This window comes from Hemitrygon akajei, chromosome 1 (genome assembly GCF_048418815.1).
Source record: "Hemitrygon akajei chromosome 1, sHemAka1.3, whole genome shotgun sequence".
NCBI classification, from domain to species: domain Eukaryota; kingdom Metazoa; phylum Chordata; class Chondrichthyes; order Myliobatiformes; family Dasyatidae; genus Hemitrygon; species Hemitrygon akajei.
In genome coordinates, this window is record NC_133124.1 from 74,085,397 (window position 1) to 74,111,332 (window position 25,936).

At 42.6% G+C, this 25,936-nt stretch overlaps 1 protein-coding gene and 1 long non-coding RNA gene across 4 annotated transcripts in view; one reads left to right on the forward strand and one right to left on the reverse strand.

The window, feature by feature from the left end:
- The window catches only part of aqp4 (aquaporin 4), a 38,281-nt gene extending 19,402 nt beyond the window's left edge, over window positions 1-18,879 (reverse strand). For both annotated transcript variants that reach the window (XM_073045862.1, XM_073045851.1), the window contains exon 1: window positions 18,727-18,879. In XM_073045862.1, the coding sequence (XP_072901963.1) occupies window positions 18,727-18,815 (89 nt within the window). In that variant the 5' untranslated portion in view covers window positions 18,816-18,879. The remainder of the gene's footprint in view (window positions 1-18,726) is intronic.
- Window positions 17,467-25,936, forward strand: part of LOC140727913 (uncharacterized) — a 120,238-nt gene continuing 111,768 nt past the window's right edge. For both annotated transcript variants that reach the window (XR_012098965.1, XR_012098964.1), the window contains exon 1: window positions 17,467-18,058. This is a non-coding gene — a long non-coding RNA (uncharacterized lncRNA). The remainder of the gene's footprint in view (window positions 18,059-25,936) is intronic.

Consider the following 25,936-nt stretch of genomic DNA (forward strand, 5'->3'; position numbering starts at 1 on the left):
CAAGGCAGACAGGTTAAAATTTCAAATTTCAAACACACATTTAAGAGAAGAAACATTTAAAGTAGATATTACTTTTTTACCAAGTTGTGGGTACCTGGAATGGGCTGCTAGGGACAGTGATGGTTGAAGCAGATGTGATGGTGGTAGCTAAGAGGCTGTTAGATACAGGAATATGCAGGGAATGGGGTAATATGGATCATGTTCAGGCATGAGAGATTTAGTTTGATTTGACGGTATGCAGATATGGGTGGTGGGGGGAAGATGAAGGGCCTGTTCCTGTTCTGTTCTATATTCTACTGGGCAGCACAAGTGGCTCTGATAGTAAAGCTGCTGCCACACAGTACCAGAGACCCAGTCCAATTCTAAACCAGTGTTGTCTGTGTGGAGTTTGTCCGTTCTCCCCATGACCATCAAAACCTAACAAACTTCTACAGATGCACTATTGAAAGTCCCCCGACTGCTTGCATCATAACATGGTACGGCAGCTACAACACACAGGAACACAAGAGGCTACAGAGAGTAGTGGACCACAGGCCTCCCCACACCGATGCATCTACAAGAGGCAGGGCTTCAAGAAGGTTTAACGTGATCAAGGATTCCCACCATCGAGACCATGCCCTCTTTTTGGTGCAACCCTCAGATGGGAGGGACAAAACAAGGAGGTCCCACATCACCAGTTTCAGGAACAGCTCCTTCTCTACAACTAACCTGCACAACTCTAATCATACCTCAGCAATGGACCACCACCGACTATCTCTTGTGCGACCATGAACTTGTCTCTGATTATGTTCAGTTTTTGCACTAATATTCTGCTTCCACTTGTTTTCTTTGCTGTCTGGTATAACTTAGATAGAACATAGAATAGTACAGCACAGTACAGGCCCTTCGGCCCACAATGTTGTGCCGACCCTTAAACCCTGCCTCCCATATATCCCCCCACCTTAAATTCCTCCATATACCTGTCTAGTAGTCTCTTAAACTTCACTAGTGTATCTGCCTCCACCACACACTCAGGTAATGCATTCCACGCACCAACCACTCTGAATAAAAAACCTTCCTCTAATATCCCCCTTGAACTTCCCACCCCTTACCTTAAAGCCATGTCCTCTTGTATTGAGCAGTGGTGCCCTGGGGAAGAGGTACTGGCTGTCCACTCTATCTATTCCTCTTAATATCTTGTATACCTCTATCATGTCTCCTCTCATTCTCCTTCTCTCCAGAGAGTAAAGACCTAGCTCCCTTAATCTCTGATCATAATGCATACTCTCTAAACCAGGCAGCATCCTGGTAAATCTCCTCTGTACCCTTTCCAATGCTTCCACATCCTTCCTATACTGAGGCAACCAGAACTGGACACAGTACTCCAAGTGTGGCCTAACCAGAATTTTATAGAGCTGCATTACTACCTCGCGACTATCCCTTGACTTATGAAAGCTAACACCCCATAAGCTTTCTTAACTACCCTATCTACCTGTGAGGCAACTTTCAGGGATCTGTGGACATGTACTCCCAGATCCCTCTGCTCCTCCACATTACCAAGTATCCTGCCATTTACTTTGTACTCTGCCTTGGAGTTTGTCCTTCCAAAGTGTACCACCTTACACTTCTCCGGGTTGAACTCCACCTGCCACTTCTCAGCCCACTCCTGCTTCCTATCAATGTCTCTCTGTAATCTTTGACAATCCTCCACATTATCACCACCAACCTTTGTGTCATCTGCAAACTTGCCAACCCACCCTTCTACCCCCACATTCAGGTCGTTAATAAAAATCACAAAAAATAGGAGTCCCAAAACCGATCCTTTTGGGACACCACTAGTCACAACCCTCCAATCTGAATGTACTCCCTCCACCATGACCCTCTGCCTTCTGCAGGCAAGACAATTCTGAATCCTCCTGGCCAAACTTCCCTGGATCCCATGCCTTCTGACTTTCTGAATAAGCCTACTGTATGGTACCTTGTCAAATGCCTTACTAAAATCCATGTAGATCACATCCACTGCACTACCCTCATCTATATGCCTGGTCACCACCTCAAAGAACTCTTAAACAGGCTTATTAGACACAATCTGCCCTTCACAAAGCCATGGTGACTGTATTGACAGGAATGTGCCTGTGGTGCTACTGCAAGCAGATTTTTGGCTGTACTGAACCTTACTGGACTTGGGCACATGACAGTAAACACAATTAACCAGTGTTTCAGGACTGGTTTTTGGACAGTATGACTCTATAGCCAGTAAATGAATAACTTTAAGAAAAGTCACTGTGACTGGTTCTGAAGTAAGACTGCAGTGTGTCGAACAATGGAGTCCTCCAACAAGCCTAACCTCACAGTGAATAGAATATTTCCACCTTGCAACTATCACCAAGGAGACAGAGGAAATATGAGGGGTTTTACCAGTGACTGGTTAGAAAGGCCTTCGGGATGGCCTTGAAGGGGATGTGAAAGGGGATGTGAAAGGGGCTATAGAAAACACCTCCAAGACCATTTAATTCTTTCACATTCAGTAGAATCTGGGATTTGTTCATCAATAACTGAGTCAGTAGGAAACAGATGCAGCTTGGACATAAATAGAACATAGAGGGTAGAGCATAGGAACAGGCTCTTCTGCTCACTGCTCTGATTGCGAAGATCAGAAACTGGAGAGATGTCGGACACAGCACAGTCCTTCAAGCAAACTAGCCTCCCCTGCATTGTCTACACTTTCTGCTGCTTGGGAAGGGTACCCCTCCCAGCATGTTCATTCTCTCTTTTCCCTCCTTCCATTGGGAGGAAGATACAAAAGCTTGAAAACACATGTCACCAGATCAACAACAATTTCTATTCTGCTGTTATCAGACTCTTGAAAGGACAATAAAAGTGAACTCATGATCCAACAACTACCTTGTTATTGCCCTTGCATCTTCGTATCTGGCTGCACTGCACTTTCTCTGTAACCATAATACTTTAGTCGTAGAAGAATACAGCAGCAAAACAGGCTATCCATCCCATCTAGTCCATGCCAAACCATTTAAAATGCCTACTCCCATTGACCTGCACCCGGACCGTAGCACTCCAAATCCCTACTATCCATGTACTTATCCAAACTTCTCTTACACGTTGAAATTGAACTTACATGCATCACTTACGCTTGCAGCTCATTCCACACTCTCATGACCCTCTGAATGAAAAAGTTTCCCCTCATGTTCCCCTTAAACATTTCACCTTTCATCTTTAACCCATTACCTCCTGTTGTAGTCCCACCCAACCTCAGAGGAAAAAGCCTGCTTACATTTTGTCTAATTATACCCCTCATAATTTTGTATACCTCTAACAAATCTCCCCTCAATCTTCTATGTTCTAGGGAATAAAATTCTAACCTAGTCAACCTTTCCTTATAACTCGGGTCCTCCTGACAGTCTTCTGCGCTGTCCACTATACCCCCATTCGTGGTGTCATCTGCAAATTTACTGATCCAGTTAACCACATTATCATCCAGATCATTGAAACAGATGACAAATAACAATGGACCCAGCACCAATTCCTGCAGCACTCCATTAGTTACAGGCCTCCAGTCAGAGAAGCAACCATCTATTATCACACTCTGGCTTCTCCCACAAAGCCAATACCTAACCCAGTTTACTACCTCATCTTGAATGCTGAGTGACTGAACCTTTTTGGAAAAACCTTGTCAAATGCGGTGCAGAAATCCATGCAGACAACATCCACTGTGTTGCCTTCATCAATGTTCTTGGTAACTTTCTCAAAAAAATCTATAAGATTGGTTAGATATGACTGACCACAGACACAAAGCCATGCTGACTGTCCCTAATCAGTCCACGCCTATCCAAATATTCATGTGTCTGGTCCCTTAGAATATCTTCTGGTAACTTTCCCACTACTGACATCAGGCTCCCTGCCTATATTTTCCTGCTTTATTTTTAGAGCCTTTCTTAAACAACAGAAAACATTAGCTATCGTCCAATCTTCTGGTACCTTACCTATTGCTAAGGATGATTTAAATATTTCTGCTAAGGCCGCTGCAATTTCTGCACTAGCTTCCACAACACCTTGCCAGTCCTGGGAATTTATCCACCCTGATTTGCCTCAGGACAGCAAACACCTCCTCCTATGTAATCTGGTCCATGACATCGCTGCTACTTTGCCTCACTTCTATAGACTCTGTGTTTGTGTCTTGTGTAAATACAGATGCAAAAAAATTCATTTAAGATCTCCCCATCTCTTTTGGCTCCATGCATGTATTACCATTCTGATCTTCTGGAAGACCAATTTTGTCCCTTGCAATCCTTTTGTTCTTAACATATCTGTAGAAGCCCTTAGGATTCTCCTTCACCCTGTCTACTATGGCAACCTCATGCCTTCTTTTAGCCCTCTTGATTTCTTTCTTAAGTGTTATTTTGCATTTTAAACTCCATAAGTACTTAATTTATTCCACCTATCCATTCCTGTTATGCACCTCTTTTTTGTTTCTTAATAGAGCTTTTACATCTCTTGAAAACCAAGGTTCCCTAAACTTGTTACCTTTACCTTTTATTCTATAAGCCACATACAAACTTTGTACTCTCAGAATTTCACTTTTGAAGGTCTCCCTCTTACCAAGTGCACCTTTGCCAGAAAACAACCTGTCCCAATCCAGATGCCTGATCTTTTCTGATACCATCAAAACTGGCTTTTCTCCAATTTAAATTCTCAACACAAAGATCAAACCTACCCTTTTCCATAATTACCGTAGACTAATGGTATTATGATACTGGATGTAAAGTGTTTCACTAACAGATTTCTGTCACCTGCACTGTCTAATACAAGATCAAGTATCTCACACTCCCTCATTGGGACTTACATGTACTAATTAAGGAAACATCGCTGAACACTTTTGACAAACTCTATCCCATCTTGTCCTTTTACAGTATGAGAGTCAAAATGTAGAAAGTTAAAATTACTTACAATAACAATCTTATGTTTCTTGCAACAGTCTGTGATCTCTCTACAATCTGTTCCTTTAAATCCCACGAACTGTTGGATGGTCTATAATATAGCCCTATTAACATAGTCATACCTTGCTTATTCCTCAGTTCACCTATAAAGCCACACTTGATGGGTTTTTAAGTCTATCTTGACAGAGTACTATCATGGTGTTTTCCCTGACTAGTAACACCACCTTCCTCCTGCTCTGTTGCATCTAAAACAGCTGAGCCCCAGAATATTGAGCAGTCAGTCCTGTTCCTCTTGCAGCCAAGTCTCACTAATGGCTACAATGTCATAATTCCGTGGTTCCATCAAAGCCTAAGCTCACCTGCCTTTCCTATAATACTTGCATTGAAATATACGCAGCTCTGCACACAACCTCTCCTGTATCTGTTCTGGCACTCTGGTTCCCATCTCCTTGCAACCTTAGTTTAAACCACATCCCCGCAGCCCCCCATGCAGTACGAGTAAATCTTCAGGCTCGGATATTAGTCCCCCTCCAGTTCAAGTGCAAATCGTCTGTTCTGTACAGGCCCCATCTTCCCAAAAGAGAGCTCAATAATCCAAAAATCTTATGCCCTCCCTCCTACACCAACTCCTTAACCACATATTAAATTGTACAATCTTCCTGTTTCTGACCTCACTAGCATGTGGCACAGGTTGCAATCTGAGATGACAACCCGGGAGGTCCTATCCTTTAACAGCGCCCAACTCCCTAAACTTATTTTGCAGAACCTCATCACTCTTCTTACCCAAGTCATTGATACCTACATGGACCACGACCCCTGGCTGCTCACCCTCTCACTTAAGAATCCAATGTATCTCGGGAGGCAGCATACCATCTAAGAAACTTGTTCTCATCCACAGAACCTCCTTTCTGTTCCCTTAGCGAACGAATCCCCTATCACCACAGCTTGCCTTTATTCCTCCTTTCCCTTCTGAATATCAGAGCCAGACTCAGTGCCAGAGACCTGGCCTCTGTGATTTTCCTCTGCTGGTCATTGCCCCCCCCCCCCCCACCTCCCCAACAGTACCCAAAGTGTATATGTGTTTTTGAGAAGGATGGCCTCTGCAGTACGCTGCACTGGCTGCTTAACCTCTCCCCTTTCCTGACTGTCACCCAGTCTCCTGTATCACACACCTTGGCTGTGACTATCTCTCTATATACCCTGTCTATCACCCCCTCAGCCTCCTGACATCCAGAGTTCATCCAATTTGAGCTCTAACTCCTTAATGAGGAGTGTTAGAAGCTGCAATTGGTTGCACTTCTTGCAGGTGAAGTCGTCGGGGACATTGGAGGTCTCCATGCCTTTCCACACCCAGTAAGAGAAGTATTCTACTATCCTGCCTGGCATCCCTGTGGTTCTAATTGTGCAAATATAAAGAAGGAAGTAATAAATAAACTGGGAGAAAAAAGTCTACCTACAGCTTTTCTCCTTCTCTCACTCAAGTCTCTTCTCTCTGAAGCCTTGAAAAGCTAAAGCCTCAAGATCCCCACTCTAACACCGTCCACTCCAAAAATGGCTGCTCCACTTCTCCCTGCCTAAATTTAATTTGTTCTTGCCAATGAATCCCAATCGCTGATTGCCCACTTCTCAAAACAGCAAACTGCCTCAAATTGACGCCTTGTGTAATCAACCAGCAAACCTGAGTGAGCTATGTCTTCTCATGCTTCGGATCACTGATTTCTGATGCTCAAAACATTTATACGGCATTCTGTTATTATTTTACTTTCTGCCTCAATGCAGGAGTTGATCTACCTGAACAGTATGCAGGACAAGCTTCTCGCTGTAATATGGCACGTGACGATAATAGGCTAACTAGCAATTCCAGTTCCATCCCAAACTGCCCTTGCTGACTTGCTGGATATTTTCAGGGCAGAGTTGGTGGCCTAGAGTCACACAGTAGTAATAAAGACATGAGGTACTGGACTAGAATCCAGTGGCCTGGGAGAAAAGACCCTGAACTACAGGTCTCCATTGTCAAATGGGAATGGGTCACTTGGCATGTATTCAATAACTTGTCTAAATATTACACCATCATGTTCAAGCAATTAAAAACATTTGTGATAATCAATAATATGAGAACATCACTTTTTCTGTATGTGTGGTGGAACTGATCACTTTGTCATCATTTTGCAAAGAGAAACAAATTTCAAGCATTAACAACAGCCTACCCACCATCAAGGACACATATACAGAAAGGTGCCAGAAAAGGGCCATTGACATAATTAAGGATCCCACCCCACCCCCACCCCCCAACCTGCTCATGGACTGTTTGCCACTCTCCTATCAGGGAGGAGGTTACATAGCATCCACATCAGGACTACCAAACTCAAGAACAGTTATATTCCCCAAACTTCCAGGGTGATCAACACCTCTAACCACTAACTCACCCTTCCACAACACCCCCCCACCAACCACTACTACTTTATCATTTTCTGTCAGTCACCTTATATACAAACACTCCTGTGCCTAACATCACTTGAACATACAATCAGTCCGTGCATATAAGCTATCTGATGTATTCCTATTTATTGCCTATTTTTAAACCTTGTGGTTTTTTAATCTTATTGTGCTTTTTTTTAATGCTGCGTTGGATCCAGATTAACAATCATTTCATTCTCCTTTACACTTGTGTAATGCAAATGACTTTAAACTATCTTGAGTCTTAAGAGGTTTTTAGGCAGGTGAACGTGTGGAGAATGAAGTGATATGGGCTGTGTGTAGGCAGACGGGATTAGTTTAATTAGGTATCATTAGTTTAAGTTGCTTGTCACAATGTTGTAAATTTAAGGGCTTGTTCCTGTGTATACTATTCTTTGTCGTATGCTGGTTGAACTCAGCAAGTCAGGCAGCATCTGTGCAGATAGAGGGATAGTCGAAGTTTCAGGTCGAAACCCATTGTCAGGGCTGTCATTTTGGTTCAGTGGTTTTTTTCTGTGCGTGTAAGGTGTAAAGCATTCTGACTGATTTCATCACTGCTTGGTAGGGAGGCTCCAGGTCACACGATCGCAAGAGGCTGCTGAAGGCTGTAGTCTCAATCAGCTCCATCATGGGCACAGCCCTTATCACCACTGAGGACATCTTCAAGAGGCGGTGCCTCAAAAAGGTGACATCCATCATTAAGGATCTCTGCTATCCTCTTCCCAATACTACCACTGAGGAGGTGGTACAGGGGCCTGAAGATCAATATTCAACAGATCTGGAACAGCTTTCTCCTTTCACTATGAGATTTCTGAACAGTCCGGAATCCATCAGCAGTATCTTGTTATTCATTTTTTTAAGCACTAGTTATTTAGAGTCATAGAACACAACAGCACAGTAACAGGCTCTTCAGCCATCTAGTCCATGCCAACCCATTAATGTGCTTTGTCACATCGACTTGCACCTTAGACCATACCCCTCCCATCCATGTATCTATTCAAATTTCTCTTAAATATTGAAATTCAACCCATATCCATCACTTGCACTGGCAGATCATTCCACCCTCTGAGTGAAGATCCCCCCCCCTCATGTTGCCCTTAAGCATTCTACCTTTCATCCTTAACCTACAACCTCTAGTTTTGTATCCCACCCACCCTCAGTGGGAAAACCCTGCTTGCATTTACTCTGTCTGTACCTCTCATCATTTTGTATGCCTCTATCAAATCTCCCCTCAGTCTTCTATGTTCTAGGGAGTCAAGTCTTAACCAATTCAATCTTTTCTTATAACTCAGGTCCTCTAGTCTAAGCAACATCCTTGTAAATTTTCTATGTGCTCTTTCAACCTTATTTACATTTTTTACTGTAGGTGGGTGACCAAAACTGCATACAGTACTCCAAACTAGATTTCACCAATGTCTTATACAATTTCAACTACCATCCCAACTCCTGTACTCAATACATTGATAATGACAGTGAATGTGCCAAAAGTTTTCTTTACAACCCTACCTGCCTGTGACGTCACTTTTTAAGAATTACGTATCCGTATTCCCAGATAATAGATATAATACCGCACTCCTCAGTGCCATATGCTCACTGTGTAAGACCCACACTCGTTGCTTCCTACCGAAGTGCATTGTAACAACTCACATTTGTCGGCATTAAATTCCATCTGCCATTTTTCAGCCCACTTTTTCCAGCTGGTCCGGATATCACTGCAAGCTCTGGTAGTTTTCCTCATTGTCATCCACAAACTTGCTGATCCAGTTTACCACATTATCATCCAGATTATTGATATAGATAACAAACAACAATGGTCCCAGCACTGATCACAGGCCTCCAGTCAGAGAGGCAACCCTCTAGTTATCAGTCTCTGGTTTCTCCTAAAAAGCCAGTGTCTAATCCAATTTACTACCTCATCTTGAATGCCAAATGACTGAACCTTCTTGAATAACCTCCCATGAGGCACCTTGTCAAAGGCCTTGTAAACATCCATGTTGACAACATCCACTGCTTTGCCTTCATCAGCTTTCCTGGCAACTTCATCAAATAACTCTATAAGATTGGTTAGACATGACCTATCATACACAAAGCCATGTTGACTGTCCCTAATCAGTACCTGTCTATTCAAATACTCATATATCCAGTCCTTTAGAACACCTTCCAATAACTTTCTCACTATTGATGTTAGACTCAATGGCCCATAATTTCCTGGATTATTCTTAGAGCTTTTCTTAAACAATGGAACAATATTAGCTATCCTCTAATCCTCCAGTATCTCACCCATGACACCCTAAATATCCCTGCTAGGGCCCCTACAGCTTCTGCAGTAGCCTCCCACAGGCTCCAAGGGAACACCTTGTCAGGCCCTGGGGATTTATCCATCCTAATTTGCTTCAAGACAGCAAGCACCTCCTCCTCCGAAATCTGCATAGGGCTCATGATTTTACTACAGTTTTGCCTTGCTTCTATGGAGCCTGTGTCTGTATCCTGAAAAAATACAGATACAAAAAATCCATTTAAGATCGCACCCATCTTTTTTGGTTCCATGCATAGATCACCATTCTGATCTTCAGGAGGACCAATTTTGTCCTTTGTTATCCTTTTTTCCTTAATATTTCTGTAGAAAACTTTAGGATTCCCCTTCATGCTGTCTGCTAGAGCACCCTATCTTCTTTTAGCTTTCCTGATTTCCTTCTTTAAGTGTTCTCTTGTATTTCTTATACTCCCCAAGTACCTCATTTGTTTCTGCCTGACTATACCACCTCCTCCATTTTCTTAACCAGGGCTTCACTATCCCTTAAAAACCAAGGTTCACCAAACTTGTTATCCTTGCCTTTTATTCTGACAGGAACATAGGTACAAATTCTTTAATCTCAAAATTTTACTTTTGAACACCCGCCATTTACCCAGAAAACAATCTGCCCAATCCAGACTTACAAGATCTTTTCTGATATCATCTAAATTGGCCTTTCTCCAACTTAGAATCTCAACTTGAGGAGCAGATCTATCTTTTTCCTTAATTACCTTAAAACTAATGGCATTATGATACCAGGTGCAAAAGTATTCCTCTACGAAGCTTCTATCACCTACCCTGTCTCATTCTATAATAGGAGATATAGTATCACACTCTCTCTAGTTGGGACTTCTATGTATTAATTAAGGAAACTTTTGTGAACACATTTGACAAACTCTTTCCCATCTAGCCCTTTTATAGTATGAGAGTCACAGTCAATATGTGGAAAGTTAAAATCCCCAAATATCACAATCTTCTCTCTTGCAACATTCTGTGATCTCTCAACAAAGTTGCTCCTCTAAATCCCATGGACTGTTGGGTAGTCTATAATATAATCCCATTAACATGGTCATGTCTTTCTTAATCCTCAGTTCCACCTATAGTGCTTCATTATACGAACTCTCCAGTCTGAACTGTCCGAGCACTGCCATGACATTTTTCCTGACTAGTGAGGCAACCCCTCCTCCTTTAATCCCTCCCACTCTGTCAAATCTAAAATAATGGAACCTTGGAATATTGAGCTGCCACTCCTGAAGCTGTCTCGCAAATGGCTATAATGTCATAATTCCACGTGCTGATCCATACCCAAAGCTCATCCACCAATCTGAAAATGCTCCTTGCACTGAAATATATGTAGTTCAGAACATTAGTTCCACCATGCTCCACCTTTTGATTCCTGGCTTGGTATGAGTCTGAACAACAACCTTCTCCACCACCACTCCACTGTCTGATCTGGCATTCTAGTTCTCACCCTCCTGCAACTCTAGTTTAAATCTCTAAGTGTGCAGCACGAGCATATCTTCCTGCTACGATGTTAATTCCCCTACAGTTCAGGTGCAAACCATACCCTTTGTACAGGTCCCATCTGCCCTGGAAGAGAAACCCAATGATTACAAAAACATAAAGCCCTCCCTCCTGCACCAGCTCCTTAGCCACGTGTTAAACTGTATGATCTTCCTATTTCTGGCCTCACTAACACATGGCACAGGTAGCAGTCCTGGAGGCCCACTTGGCACCTAACTCCCTGAATTCACCTTGCAGGACCTTGTCACCCACCCTATCTATGTCATTGGTACTGACATGGACCATGACCTCTGACTGCTCACCCTCCCACTTAAGAATGCTGTGGTCTTGATCCGAGATGTCCCTGACCATAGCACCTGGGGGAAAGGGAGGAGGAGGTAACATACTATCTGGTAATGTCATTCTCATCCACAGAACCTCTCTTCTGTTCCCCTAATTGATGAATCCCCTATCACTTCAGCTCACCTCTTCTCCATCCCCTTTTCTTCTGAGCCACAGGGGTATTATGCACTGGCTGCCTATCCCCTTTCCCCCTCCTGCCAGTCATCCAGTTACCTGTGTCCTGCACCTCAGCCCCCCAAATGATCTGGAGTGCATCCAGTTCCAGCTCCAGCTTCTTGAGATATTCTGTTAAAAGCTGCAGCAGGATGCACTTCTTGCAAGTGTAGTCCTCAGGGACATTGGAGGTCTCTCCACCCTCCCACATCCCACTGGAGGAGTATCTCCTATCCTGCCTGGCATCTCCACTGCTCCAAAGCAGTAAGAAAGAATGAAAGAATAAATAATAAAAAAAACCCAAGGCCTACACCTTTCCTCAACCACCACCCAAACACTGGCCCACTCACATTATCCCCACTCTGCTTAAACCCTATTTATTTTTATTGGATCTTGCCAAGTGCATAGTTCAACATTTAAAGTAAATTAATTATCAAAGTACATATATGTCACCATATACAACTTTGAGATTCATTTTCTTGTGGGCATACTCAATAGATCTATAGAATAATAACCATAACAAAATCGATGAAAGACAGCCCAGCTTGAGCTTTCAACCAGAGTACAGGACAACAAGCTGTGGAAGTACAAAAACAAATAAATAATAGTAATAAATAAATGAGCAATAAATGTTGAGAACATGAGATGAAGAGTCCTTGAAAACAAGTCCATTGCTTGTGGGAACATTTCAATGATGAGTCAAGTGAAGTTGAATGAAACTATTCCCTCTGGTTCAAGAGGCTGATGGTTAAGGGGTAATAATGGTTCCTGAACCTGGTGGTGAGAGTCCTGAGGCTCTTGTACCTTCTTCCTGATGGCAGCAGCAGGAAGAGGGCATTTTCTGGGTGGTGGGTTGAGGGCGGGGGGTGGGCAAAATGTGTCGGCTGCTCACGCTCACTTCTTTTAAACTCTCTCTCTCCCTCTACGAAATCTAATGTGGCACAAATAATGTACTGACTGTCCCCACTTTTAAGCTCTATCCCTCCGCGCAATCCAATGTTTCCTTGGGAACTGTGGCACGCAGAACGTGTTCACTGTCCCCACTCGCTTTTCTTAAACTCTATCCCTCTGCAGAATCCAATGTCTCCTCGGGAACTGTGGCAGCAAAATCCGCTGAACTGCCCTCACTCGCTTCTTTTAATCTCTCTCTCCCTCCGCGCAATCCAACGTCTCCTCGGGAACTGTGGCACGCAAAAAAAATTACTTTGTATTTTATAGTAATTTTATGGTTTCGCACTCCACTGCTGCCACAAAACAACAAATATCACAAAGTGTAACCCGATTCTGATTCTGCCGTGTTCTGTCCTCCTGGGCATATCCACAACCTCAGTATTAGCAAGAGATAACAGAGAAAGAGGCACGAACTGGTTTTACCCGCTACCTTCACTCAGTTGTCCCACCCTATCAATGATATTCCCTTTGATTGGTCTGCTCTGCGATGAAATGTTCTCTTTTTCCTATTGTCAACAAAGGATGTATGACTAAAACGTTAGCACGGGATTCCGCAGATATGGGACATCCTGAATAACACACGCCAAATGCTGGAGGAAATCAGCAGGTCGGAAATGAATAAACAGTCAACATTTCAGGCTGAGACCCTTCCTCGGGACTGCAAAGGAAGGGGAAGGGAGCCAGAATTAGAAGGTGGGGGAGAGGAAGGAGTACAAGGCAGAAGGTGATAGGCGAAGCCAGGTGGGTGGAGAAGGGAATGAAGTAAGAAGGTGGGAAAGGTAAAGGAACTGGAGAAGAAGGAATTTGATAGGAGAGGAGAGTAGACTGTGGCAAGAGGAGCAACACCTTATATTCTGTCTGGGTAGTCTCCAGCCTAATGGTATGAACCATCAATTTCAACTTCTGGTAATTTTTCCCCTTCCTTCTGCCCTCTTCGATTCCACATCTAGTCTCCTCTTCCCTTTTCTCCTAAACTGCCTATCACCTGGTTCCCTCCTCCTTCCACAGTCCACTCTCCTCTCCTAACAGATTCTTTCTTCTCCAGCTCTTTACGTCTCCCACCTGTCACTTCCCAGATTTTTACTTCATACCCCTTCCCCCCACCCACCTGGCTTCACCAATCACCTTCTAGCTTGTACTCCTTCCCCTCCCCCACCTTTGTATTCTGGCATCTTTCCCCCACCCTTTCCAGTCCTCATGACGGGTCTCTGCCCGAAACATCAACTGTTTGTTCGTTTCCGTAGATGAAGCATTAACTGTTTCTCTCTCCACATACAATATGCTGCCTGACCTGCATAGTATTTACGGCATCTTTTGTTTTTATTTCAGATTTCCAGTACCTGCAGTTTTTAATATTTTATTAATATTAGAACAAAAGCATTCTGTGTAGGTTAGCATTCAAGGTTTGGAAGTTGCTTATTAAAGGATATATGTTTTTTAAAGATGTTGATATTCTTATAGCCAAGAAACTATTTTTCCTTCTACCTTAAACCTCTGTTGCTAAGCTTTTGGTCACCACTGCAAAAATTGTTCTGTGAGCTCCCATGTGATGTTTTATTCTATGAAACCTGCTGTACGAGACACAGAACACAGAAGAGTACAGTACAACAGGCCCTTCAGCCCATAGTGTTTGCATGCCACCCAAACAGTTCATTCCACAATGTCAATGCATTGAGATAGTACCAGTGATGCGAGAATGCAGAATATAGCATTGCATTTATAGACCCTTAAAATCTTAGAATTTACATTTAGGAGAGTAGAACAATTATAATAGAAGTAATAAACAGATCTGCAGAAAGCAGGTTGCAAAGAGTTGTTGTGCTCCAGACATCTCTTTTGCCTGTATAAGATCCATATCCCCCCTTTCACTGTTCATTCACACGTCTTTTAAATGTCACTATCGGATCTACATTCACTACTACCCTAGGAACCCTGTACCAAATACCCACTACACTGTGTTTAAAAAAAACTTGCTCCACAAATCTCCTTTAAATTTCCCCTGTCTCACCTTAATTGCATGTCCTCTAGTGTATGACATTTCTCACCTGCGGAAAAGATTCTGCCTGACAACCCTATGTATGTCTCATCATTTTAGAAACTTCTATCAGATCTCCCCTCAGCCCCCAATGCTCCAGAGAAAACAACTTAAGATGTTGTTGAATAATGGGTAACACTGTAGATTAGAACTTATTCATCAGTTCTATTTATATCAACTGCTCCTGAAATTGTGCTAATGGGCAAGACTTACCTGACACAGCATCACGGGAACAGTTGGTTATGTGTAATTAATGATACTGAGTGGAAAAAGTAAACAGTTTTCAAAAAAATGTCCTGGAGGAGATCCAGAGAAGATTTCTGTTAAAGCATAAGGACATTTGGATCACGTGGAGGCCGAAGGGATTAGTTCAGTTTGACATCCTCTTCAGTATTGATGTCATGGGCCAAAGGGCCTCTTCTTTTACTGTTGAATGTTCAAAGTTTTAAAATCACCTCTTTGTTGAAAACCTTAGCTGGTAAATATAGTTTTAGTGAGGTCAGTATTGAATGACAAATGTTGAATGGCTCTACTCAACTAGTAGATAGCATAGCTCTAAGGCGAGAAGGCAAAGTTTAAAGAACATTTGTTTTTACACAAGTGGGTGGTAGGTGCATGGAATGCACTGTCAGGCTAGGGGTTAAAGCAAATACAGTAGGGGCATTTAAGAGACATCAAGGTGACATATGAAATGATAGGGAGTAGAGGGATATGGACAGGATAAATTTGGATACGATCATGCTCAGAACAGACATGATGGGTTGAAGGGCTTGCTTCTGTTCTGTAAGGATTAATGTTTTATGTTTCATGTTACTGAAAATGGTGTTGGTGGGAACAGTGTTGGTGAGGGGACAGCATCGATGTGGTATAATGATACGAACAGGTTTTGAAACAATCTAGTAGCTTAATACAAATTAGTAGCTAAGTAGCAAATAAATGGCATTCAACATTCAATACTGCCCTTACCAATACTGTCCTTTGATGAATAAATTGCTCCTCCGTGCCTTGAATATTAATTCTTGGATGAGAATGTACAGCATAGTTAGTAAGTTTGCAGACAACACTAAAATAGGTGGTGTCATATACAGTGAAGACGGTTATCAGGAAATAAAGTGGGAGCTTGATCAGCTGTGTAAGTTGGCCAAGAAAAGGCAAATGGAGTTTTATTCAGTGTTGCAGTTTGGGAAGACAAATGATGGTAGAAATTTTGCAATGAATGGTTGAGCCCCAGGAGGTGTTGCAAAACAGAGGGATTTAGAAGTACAACACTTAGTTCCCCGAAAATGGCAGCAGAGCTACACAGGGTCGTGAAGAAGGGTTTTGGCATGCTGGCCTTCATCAGTTGGGGTGTTGAGTATAGGAATTGGGATGTTATCTTGCACTTGTACAAGACAGGTACAAGTCAAGAATCAGCATTCAGGAGGGAGATTGAAAACCTGGCTGAGAGATGCCATAACAACAACCTCTTTCTCAATGTCAGCAAGACCAAGCAGCTGATTATCGACTTCAGGGGGAGGAAACCAATGAGCTAGTCCTCATCAGAGGATCAGAGGTAGATAGAGTGGGTCGGCAACTTTAGATTCCTCAGTATTATTATATCAGAGGATATGTCCTGGGCCCAGCACGTAAGTGCAATTAAGAAGAAAGCATGGCACCTCTGCTTCCTTAAGAATTTGTGTACATTCAGCATGATATATAAAACTTTGACTAACTTCTGCAAAGATGTGGTGGAGAGTATATTGACTGGTTGCACCACAGCCTGGTATGGAAACACCAACGCCTTTGAATAGAAAATCCTGGAGAAAGTAGTGGATACAGTCCAGTTTATCAAAAGTAAAGATGTCCCCAACATTGAGCACATCTACACTAAACTTAGTTGCAGAAAAGCAACATCCATCATCAGGGACCTCCACCACTCAGGACATGCTCTCTTCCCACTGCTGCCATCAAGGTGGTGGTACAGGACTCACACCACCAAGTTCAGGAACAGTTATTAATCCTCAACCATCAGGCTCTTGAACCAGAGGGATAACTTCAGTTAACTTCACTAGCCCCATCATTGAAATGTTCCCACAACTTATGGACTCACTTTCAAGGACTCTTCATCTCATATTCTTGATATTTATTGCTTATTAATTAATTAATTAATTAATTAATTAATTAATGATTTTTCTTTTTGTGTTTTTACGCTTTGTTGTCTTTTGCACACTGGTTGAATGCACAAGTTTGTGCGGTCTTTCATTGGTTCCATTATGGTTATTATTCAATGGATTTATTGAGTATGCCAATGAATCTCAGAGTTGTATATGGTAACTATGTACTTTGACAATAAATTTACTTTGAACTTTGAATATTGAGTTCAGTTTTGGTCAACTTGCTATAGGAAAGATGTCATTGTGCTAGATATATTGTGGAGATTTTTGAGGTTGTTGCCAAGTCTCCGGCTACTGACTGAGTTTTGGAGAGAAGTTGATCAGTTTGGGATCCTATTCATTGGAGCATAGTAGGATGAGGTGGTGATTTTATAGAGGCGTATGTATTAATCAGAGCTGAATAGGGAGAATATGCAGTCACCCTGTAGAAGGGCTTGTTTCTGTGCTGTAGGACCTTGTGACTAAAGCATGTTGATTATTTACATTCTGATATGAATGTTTAACCAAGATTTATTTAATACTTGAACTTAGCAGCACTGATGAGTTTGTAACTCATGGATTGGAAGCATTTTGCGCAGGCCAATCAAATGGTCTGCATTTCCACTGTACTCTTGCTCAGCTCACTTTCTGTTCCTGTCTGATAATCAGCTGGGAGATTCATGGAGACATTTCACTGTGCAGTTGTGGCTGTTGTTAGGATTTTTATCTGGAGATCAATTCATTTTAATAGAAAAGAGAGACGTGCATTTCTGTAGCACCTACCTTTATGATGTGTACTACGGTGCATGCTGTTAAATGGGAGATACAGTGGCCCGTTGTGCACGGCAAATCCCCACAGACAGCAATATAATTAACAACCAGATGGTGTATATATCCAGAGGTCTGCAAAACTACCATCAGATCTTTTACAGAGAACAGACAAAACCTCAGTTAAATAAAACACCCATAAAAACATCTCCCACGGTGCAGCAATCCTCTGTACGGCATCGGGGTCCAGTAGAGATGTGTGGGTGCCTCTGGGACGTGGTGGGACTACAACCGCTATCTGCTTTGTTCCCCGGTAAGGCATTCCAAACCTTTCATGTCTCATTAAGCACTTTCCAACCACAACCTCAAGCCAAGAATTTCACGAGCAACCAAAAAACAGCGGGCGTCTATCGTTGGTAAGCACCAACATTTCTGGAAACTAAAATGACAGACTTCAAATCCATAGAAGGTTAGAAATATCAATACTTTTTTACACTAATTTGCATTACTTTGCACTACTTAGTTAACTTTATTTAACATATATATATATATATATATATATATATATATATATATATTTCTTACTGTAATTTGCAGCTTTTATTATGCCACCTCAAAACAACGAATTTCACGATGTGTGTAAACCTGATTCTGGTGCGGTATATGCAGAGAGACAGGGTGAACATTTCAGGGTGAAGGTTCCGTTTCTCTCTCTACAAACGCTGCCCGACTTGCTGAGTGTTCCCAGCATTTTATCTTTTCAATATCACATTTCCAACATCTGCAGATTTTTAAAATTTCCATTTCAAATCCAAGTTCTGGTTAACTTCATTATGAGCTACTGAATAAGGTTTAGGTATGAACTTTATATAAACACCCGAGCGACTGAAGAACCCGTGCTTTAACACAACCTGCCCGCTGGAATTTACATACAAGTACAATTGATTTTACCGCGGTGTATTACAGTATCGGAGCCGGGGGTCCTGTTGACTCCCTCCCGGGTCTGTAACATTTCTGAGAATTGCAACTCCCACGTCCAGCTTCTGAATTTACAACTGCTCGTTTTACCTTCCCTCTTTTGCACAGAAACCATTTATCAAATGCTAGGACTGACCCTAACTCAAACTGTTTAAATACCTTGGTGTTGGTGGGAGTGAGGAAGAATCTGGCGAGACGACGGACAGTGAGTGGAAGGAGAGCTCGCGTCCTTGTGCCGAGTACTGCATTGTCGCAAACTCTCTCTTTAATAAGGTGGGTGAGAGAGAGAGAGAGAGAACGGTCTCCAACCGGACCCCGAGCAAGCTCTGAATAAATAAGGCGGATCACAATTAGACCCGCCCTTGGGAAGCACGCTCCCCGCATGAGGGGCTATGAACACAAAGTAACTGAGACTCAAATGCACCACACATGTAGATAACTTCTCCCCTCCCCTCACCTTAATACTAAAGCAGGTGTGGTTCAAATTTACGTACGCATTTACACATACACACAATCTCGAACACGAACTTGCAAATCTCCCTCACACGCATACTCACTGTCAAACACACACACATACGAACATGCACAGTCACACACATCATCCTCGCATCCTCACACATTCTCTTGCACACTCCTACATGTATTTCCACACACAAGCACACGCACATACACAGTTACTCACAGCCAGGTTTGTTACCTGTCAAAGTTTGTGGGGAGAAGCTAGGAAAATGAGGATGAGAGGGAAACATAAATCAGCAATCATGCACTCTGCTACTGTCTTATGGTCTTAGGCAGACACACACAAATATTAGAGCTCAGTGATACTGTGTACTTCTGGTCTCTTTAATTTAGGATGTTCCTGTGTAGGAAACAGCACTGGAGTGACAACTGGAATAGGTTTCTTTTGAAGGAAGGTAGGACAGGTTGGGCTTGTACCCACCACAGTTTGGAGAAGGAAGGGCAAAATTCAATAAAACAGATCCTGAGGGATCTGTTCGGGCTGGGTGTAGAGAGGATGTACCATCCTGAGGAAGAATCACACACCCCACCACTGAGGATATTTTCAAGAGGCAGTACCTCAAAAAGGTAACATCCATCACCAAGGAATCTCGCTGTCCCCGATATGCCCTCTTTTCATTGTTAACATTGGGCAGGAGGCACAGGAGCCTGAAGACCCACACTCAACAATTCAGGAACAGCTTCCTCCCCTCTGCCATGGGATTTCTGAACTGTCTTATTCTGGCTTCCACCTCTTTCTTTCTTGTTCCAATGAGTGTCTTGGCCCAAAATATTAACTGTTCATTCTCCTCCATAGATGCTGCCTGACCTGCTGAGTTCCAGCATTTTGTGTGCTACCCAAGATTAGCAGTATCTGCAAAATCTCCTGTGTTTATCATGACGTCCTTATTCCTTTTTTGTGCTATTTATTTACCTTTCTAACTTGGAGCAATCTTACGCCTCACTCTACTGCTGTCATAAATCAACAAATTTCAGTACATGTCAATGATAATAAACCTGATTTTGACTCTGCAGTTGAGCAGATCCAGCAAGGAAGGGAAATTATAATTTGACAAATCTGTTTGAGTATTTTTTTTTGGGGGGGGGGTGATTAACAGAACAGATTGCTGGAGGATGTGATGTAATTGAACTATCAAAAGTTACTTAAAATAACACACATAACATGGGGCAGCACAGTAGCACAGTCAGCACAATGCTTTAATGTACAGGCGATCTGGGTTCAATTCCTGCTGCTGCCTGTAAGGAGTTCATACATTCTCCCTGTAACTGCAAGGGTTCCCTCCAGGTGCTCCGGTTTCCTCCCACAGTCCAAAAACGTACCAGCTAATAGGTTCATTGGTCATTGTGAATTGTCTCATGATTAAGCTAGAATTAAATCAGGGCAGTGTGGCTTGAAGGAACAGAAGGGCCCTTATCTCAATAAATAAATAAAAATTATACATGTGGAGGTAATCTCTGAGCACCATTTGAGGGTTGGTAAACTTTAATTTAACCCCCAACTTTACAGTCTTTACTGGTTGAGCAAAGTGTCAATACATTGGTTAAAAATTTGGATAACTTTTCTCTGCTAATGCCTTTTTATAATTTGCCTTCCACTCCACTGATGGACATGAGTTATAAAAGGCATGGATTATAGCTCAGTTCTGCTTGACATTATAATCAGCCAAGAATCGACTAATGTTCAGGGGGTTTTCCAAACAGCCATTCACTATTTTCAGTCATGGATGAAAGCTGATACTTCCTCACAGGGAGGTGACACAAGTGAAACTGGTGGAGCTGTGTTTGAGGAATTATGTGAAATTACTCAAATTGTATGATCAGAAATAGGCTATTATCAAGCTGCAATAGGTGCAAACTGTTATTGCTTCAATTATTTCTATGGATAGAAATTGGAAATTATCTGTGGGATGTATTTTCTGGCTTACTTAGGTTTCAAACGTGACCTTTTAGTTAAATGGTTTCACTGTGTTAATATAGACCAGCAAGCTGATCAGGACATTATATTCTGTTCAGTTCCATAACCTGTGACCTCCAATTCAGAGATGGACAAGGGCAAGCGTTGCTTGGTAGCTCCACCACTTTCAGGTTCCCCACCAGGTCACACACGCTCAAGATTTGGAAATGTGTTGCCATTCCTTCGTTGTTGCTGGGTCCAAATTGTTTTTTTACCTGAGGAAGGATGTACTCACACTAGGAGGAGGGAAGCAAAGGGTTCATCAGGTTAACTCCTGAGATGACTCCTGGACAGGGTCAAGAGGAGGTTTGCAAGAATGATCTCAGGTATGAGGAACATTGGGCCTGCACTTGAATGGGTTCAGAGGTTGGGGGGGGTGGGGTGGATCTCATTTCAGCCGACCAGAGTCATACACAGGATGGAAACATGCCCTTCAGTCTAACAGCTTTGCATCGACTGGTTGCCAAGTGAGCTCGCCACATTTGTCCACATTTAGCCCTTAGGCCTCTACACCTCACCTATACTGTATCTTATGGCTTTATTTAGGAATTGTCCATTGAGAAGAGGGTAAACAGGCAGGGCCCTATTTTAGGCAGCACACTGGCACAGCTGGGAGAGTTGCTGCCTCGCAACTAGAACAGCCCGAGTTCGATCCTGACCCTGCCATTCTGTGAATGTGTGCTCAGGTTTCCTCTCACATCACAAAGGCCTGCGGGTTGACCATTAACTGGTGCTTGTAAACCATGCCTCGTGTGTAGGGAAGTGGTAGAATCCGGGGGTAGTTGGTTAGATTAAGAGTGAACAGATGGTTAATGCTCAACGTGGACTCAGTGGGCTGCAGGTCTGGTTTTGAGCTGTGTTCAGTAACTCCCCATCCAGTAGAGTCCCTACTAATCTGAGGTGATCTCATTGAATTATTACAAGGCTTGACAGGGAAGATGTTTACCCTAGCTGGAGGTCTCTAGAAACATGAGTCTCATGACAAGGGATCAGTGAACGTTTGAAATCCTAGCCCCGGGAGCTGTGCAGCTTCAGCCACTGTGTGTGTTGAAGACAGATTTTTGAGCATTAAGTGATATGTGGTAACTGCAGAGCATTGTGGACACGGCTCGGTTAAACACACAAAACTCTGAGGACTCTGTCTACATGTGCTGCCTCAGTAAAGTTGCCAACATAATTAAAGATCCCATCCACCTCGAACGTTCTCTCTTCTCATACCTCCCACTGAGCTTAAGATGCAAATACTTAAAAAGACATACCAGCAGCCTCGAGGACAGCATTTATCCTGATGTTACAAAACTATTGAAAGGTCCTCCGGTACAATAACATGAACTTTTAACCACACAATCTAACTCATCATGGCCTTGTACCTTATTGTCTGCCTGCCCTTTCTCTGTAATGGTAACACTAGATTCTATATTTTATTGCTGCTTTTTCCTTCTACCACCTCAAAGTACGTTTTTTAACAATATCTATAGATTGCTTGTAAAACTAAGTTTTTCCACTGTATCTTGGTACACGTGACAATAATAAACCCATTACCAGGTGACACTGAGAAAAGATAGAGCCGTCTAGAGAAAATAACAAGTCGGACATTTTAAATTTGAAGAAATCTGGCGACCTTCTATTCAATATTTTCATATGATCTGATTTTTGTACTGATTCTCTTCCAGCTATTTTTTCAGAACCTTGCATTTGATCAGAGTCTCTCTTCTCTTGGTTTTTCTCTCAAGATGGACTGCCCAGTCTTTTTTTTCTGTTTAGAATAGTGGTTTTCTTTCTCTTTTCTTTTATATAAAAATTTCTAATAGTCCTTCCTTTCTTCATAAATCAATAAGAGGAGAATTATACATTCTATATCAAATTCGTAGATCAACACTATGTGTGATTCTGATGTTTATTTTACCTTCTGTATGTACTGCTGTTGACATATATACCAGAGATACTCTCCGCCTCTTTGTATACACACTTTTTTTTAATCAATAAAAAGACTGAAAAAAGAAAAGAGGTAGAGGCAGGTTCGATATTGTCATTTTAAAAAATTGGATAGGTATATGGACAGGAAAGGAATGGAGGGTTATGGGCTCAGCGCAGGTTGGTGGGACTAGGTGAGAGTAAGTGTTCGGCATGGACTAGAAGGGCCCAGATGACCTGTTTCCGTGCTGTAATTGTTATATGGTTATAAAAGAAAGAAAGATAGAGCCATAATCGTAAAGGGCCAAATAACCTGCTCCTGCTTCTGTTTCTGATATTCTTGCAATCTTACACCCTGTCTAACAGCACCTTCACTAGATGCCAACACAAGTGGATGGGGTGGTAACTAAGGCATATGGCACACTTGTCTTCATCTGGCAGGGCACTGAATATAACAGACAGGAACATCAAGGAGAAGATGGCGTCAGCTATTAATGCTACCAAAGGTGGCATCTTCAAGACGGGTCATGAAGCAATTCCTTTCTCTTCTTCTACATCTTTTAATTTCAGATATGATTCTGTTACTGTTTGAGCCTGTCATCTGCATTCTGTAGTCTATAGTGTGATTTTGGGCCAACTGGGCGATCTGGCGCTTTGCTGTCTCTGAGAGTGCTCCACGAGGCTGCGACCAGAGCATACGGCATGGAGGCCAGGAAGCCAGTAGATGGGGCGTGAGCCCGTGATCGATTCCATCTCTCATTGATCAAAGTGCCGAGGAAGTCTGAAATCACTGAGGCGAGTACGGAAAGCGAGAGAGTGTTCAGTGCCATCTTCAGCCTCCCACTTGCTGCCGGAGGAGGTGTCTGCGTGTGGTGGTTTATTACACTCTCTCTCTCTCGCTGCTCCCGAGGGAAGGTCCTTGTGTTCGAGTGATCCCTCTCTCCCTCAGTACTGTCGGCGGATGGTGCCGGAGCAAGGTCTAATGGACACAGATTGTAGATTTAGACTCTAATTTTGAATTATGGTGTGTTCTAGCTCTGGTCACTCTCTTTTGCTGCTACTTTTGGGCGATTTTTTAAAATCCGGGTGGCGCAGCCTGCAGATGATGAACACTGAGCTGAATTGGACTGAAATATCCCTTTTGATTTTGTGATTTTCGCTGGCTGTTTTTGTTGTTTTTTTGTGCGTGTGGGAGTTTGATGTTTTCGTTGAACAGGTTGGTTTCATGGTGCTTTGTTTTGTGACTGTCTGAGGAGAGGACGAATTTCAGGGTTGTATACTGCATACATATGTTGATAGTAAATGTACTTTGCATCTTGAATCTTGCGGCTGAATAAAACTTTAAATCAGAATCAGGTTTGATATGACTGGCATGTGCCGTGAAATTTGATGTTTTGCAGCAGCAGTGCATTGCAATATATAACAGCTATAAATTACAATATAGGCCAAAGGGCCTGTTCTATCCTGTACTCTTCTATGTTCTAGAACTTCAGTGCATTACGCATTCCTCTGCCTAAAAGCATACCTGCTCAAAATGACCACATCGCAAGAGGAAATTTTGAAAAATAATACCAGATTTTTGGATTCTTCGGACAATTTCACAGAGAGATCTAGACTTTCTTTAATTCAAAATTAAATGTTTTGAGTTAAATCTGACCTTGAAGTGGTTACTTCATCAGGATTGATTTGAAGGATATTAATGCAGAGACGATGAAGAGATAGTTACGATGTGAAGGTAGTTACCATGTGAAGGTAGTTATGATGTGAAGGTAGTTACGATGTGAAGGTAGTTACGATGTGAAGGTAGTTATGATGTGAAGGTAGTTACGATGAAAAGGTAGTTACGATGTGAACGTAGTTACCATGTGAAGTGATGGCTGTGCTCCCTAGAGACCAAAGATGTAGCAGTTTGAAGATCCTAGAGCTCTGGTGGGGGATAAATGTGATTTCCTTCTCCCTTGTGATCTGTTGCTATGATCTCAGGACATCCTGAAGGACTGTATTGACACTGAATGCATTTACAAGTGGAGTCACAGTTGTGGTAGTAAGATGCAGCAGCCAACAGCAAAGCAACAATCACTGTAATAAAAGAGTGGCAACACACACAAAATGTTGGAGGAACTCAGCAGGCCGGGTAGCATCTAGGAAAAGAGTACAGTCGATGTTTCGGGCTAAACTCTTTGGCAAGACTAGAGTGAAAAAGCTGAGGAGTAGATTTAAAAGGTGGGTAAGTGGGGGAGGGAGGGGAGAGAGGCTATGGAAATGGAGGTCATTTGCCCCTTCCAAGAAAAGCCCATTTGGTCCCACTTGACATTCTTTTCTTTCAGCTGGTGACCCATCCCCTCTTTCCACAGCTTGGGCAATTAAAATGTAAGGGCAGAGATGGAAGAACACAGCGATCTCAGAAAGCATCAGGAAGAGGTTGGAGTGATAGTGAAAGGGTGAGGCCACAAAGGGATGTAAAACAAGGACGAGGACTGTGAAGAGGTTTCAAAACTAAGATGCAACAAGGAGCCCATGTAGGTCAGTGAGCACAGGTGAGAACCAGTAAATGGTCTTAATCTGTGTGTGGTAGAAGATGGAAGTCATCCAAGTCCAAAAATAACTAGGACATGGACTTTCTTCTGGTACGAGACACAAAAGAGTTGGAGGAACTCAGCAGGTCAGAAAACATGGGAAATAAACAATTGACATTTCAGGTCAAGACCTTCATCTGTGGTGCTTTTGATTATGTTGCCTGCTTTCCCAAGGCAGTGAGAAGTGTAGGCAAAGCCCATGGAAAGGGGATGGTTTCTGGGATACGTTAAACTGTATTCACGACTCTCTATGGTTTCTCCCAGTCGTGAGCAGAGCAGTTGCCGCACCAATCTATGATGCACCCAGATAGGGTGCTTTCTGTGGTGAATCTGTAAACATTGCATAGAAATACCACAGAAAATTAGTTAGTTAATTGTCCTGTGATTAGGTTAGGGTTAAATCAGT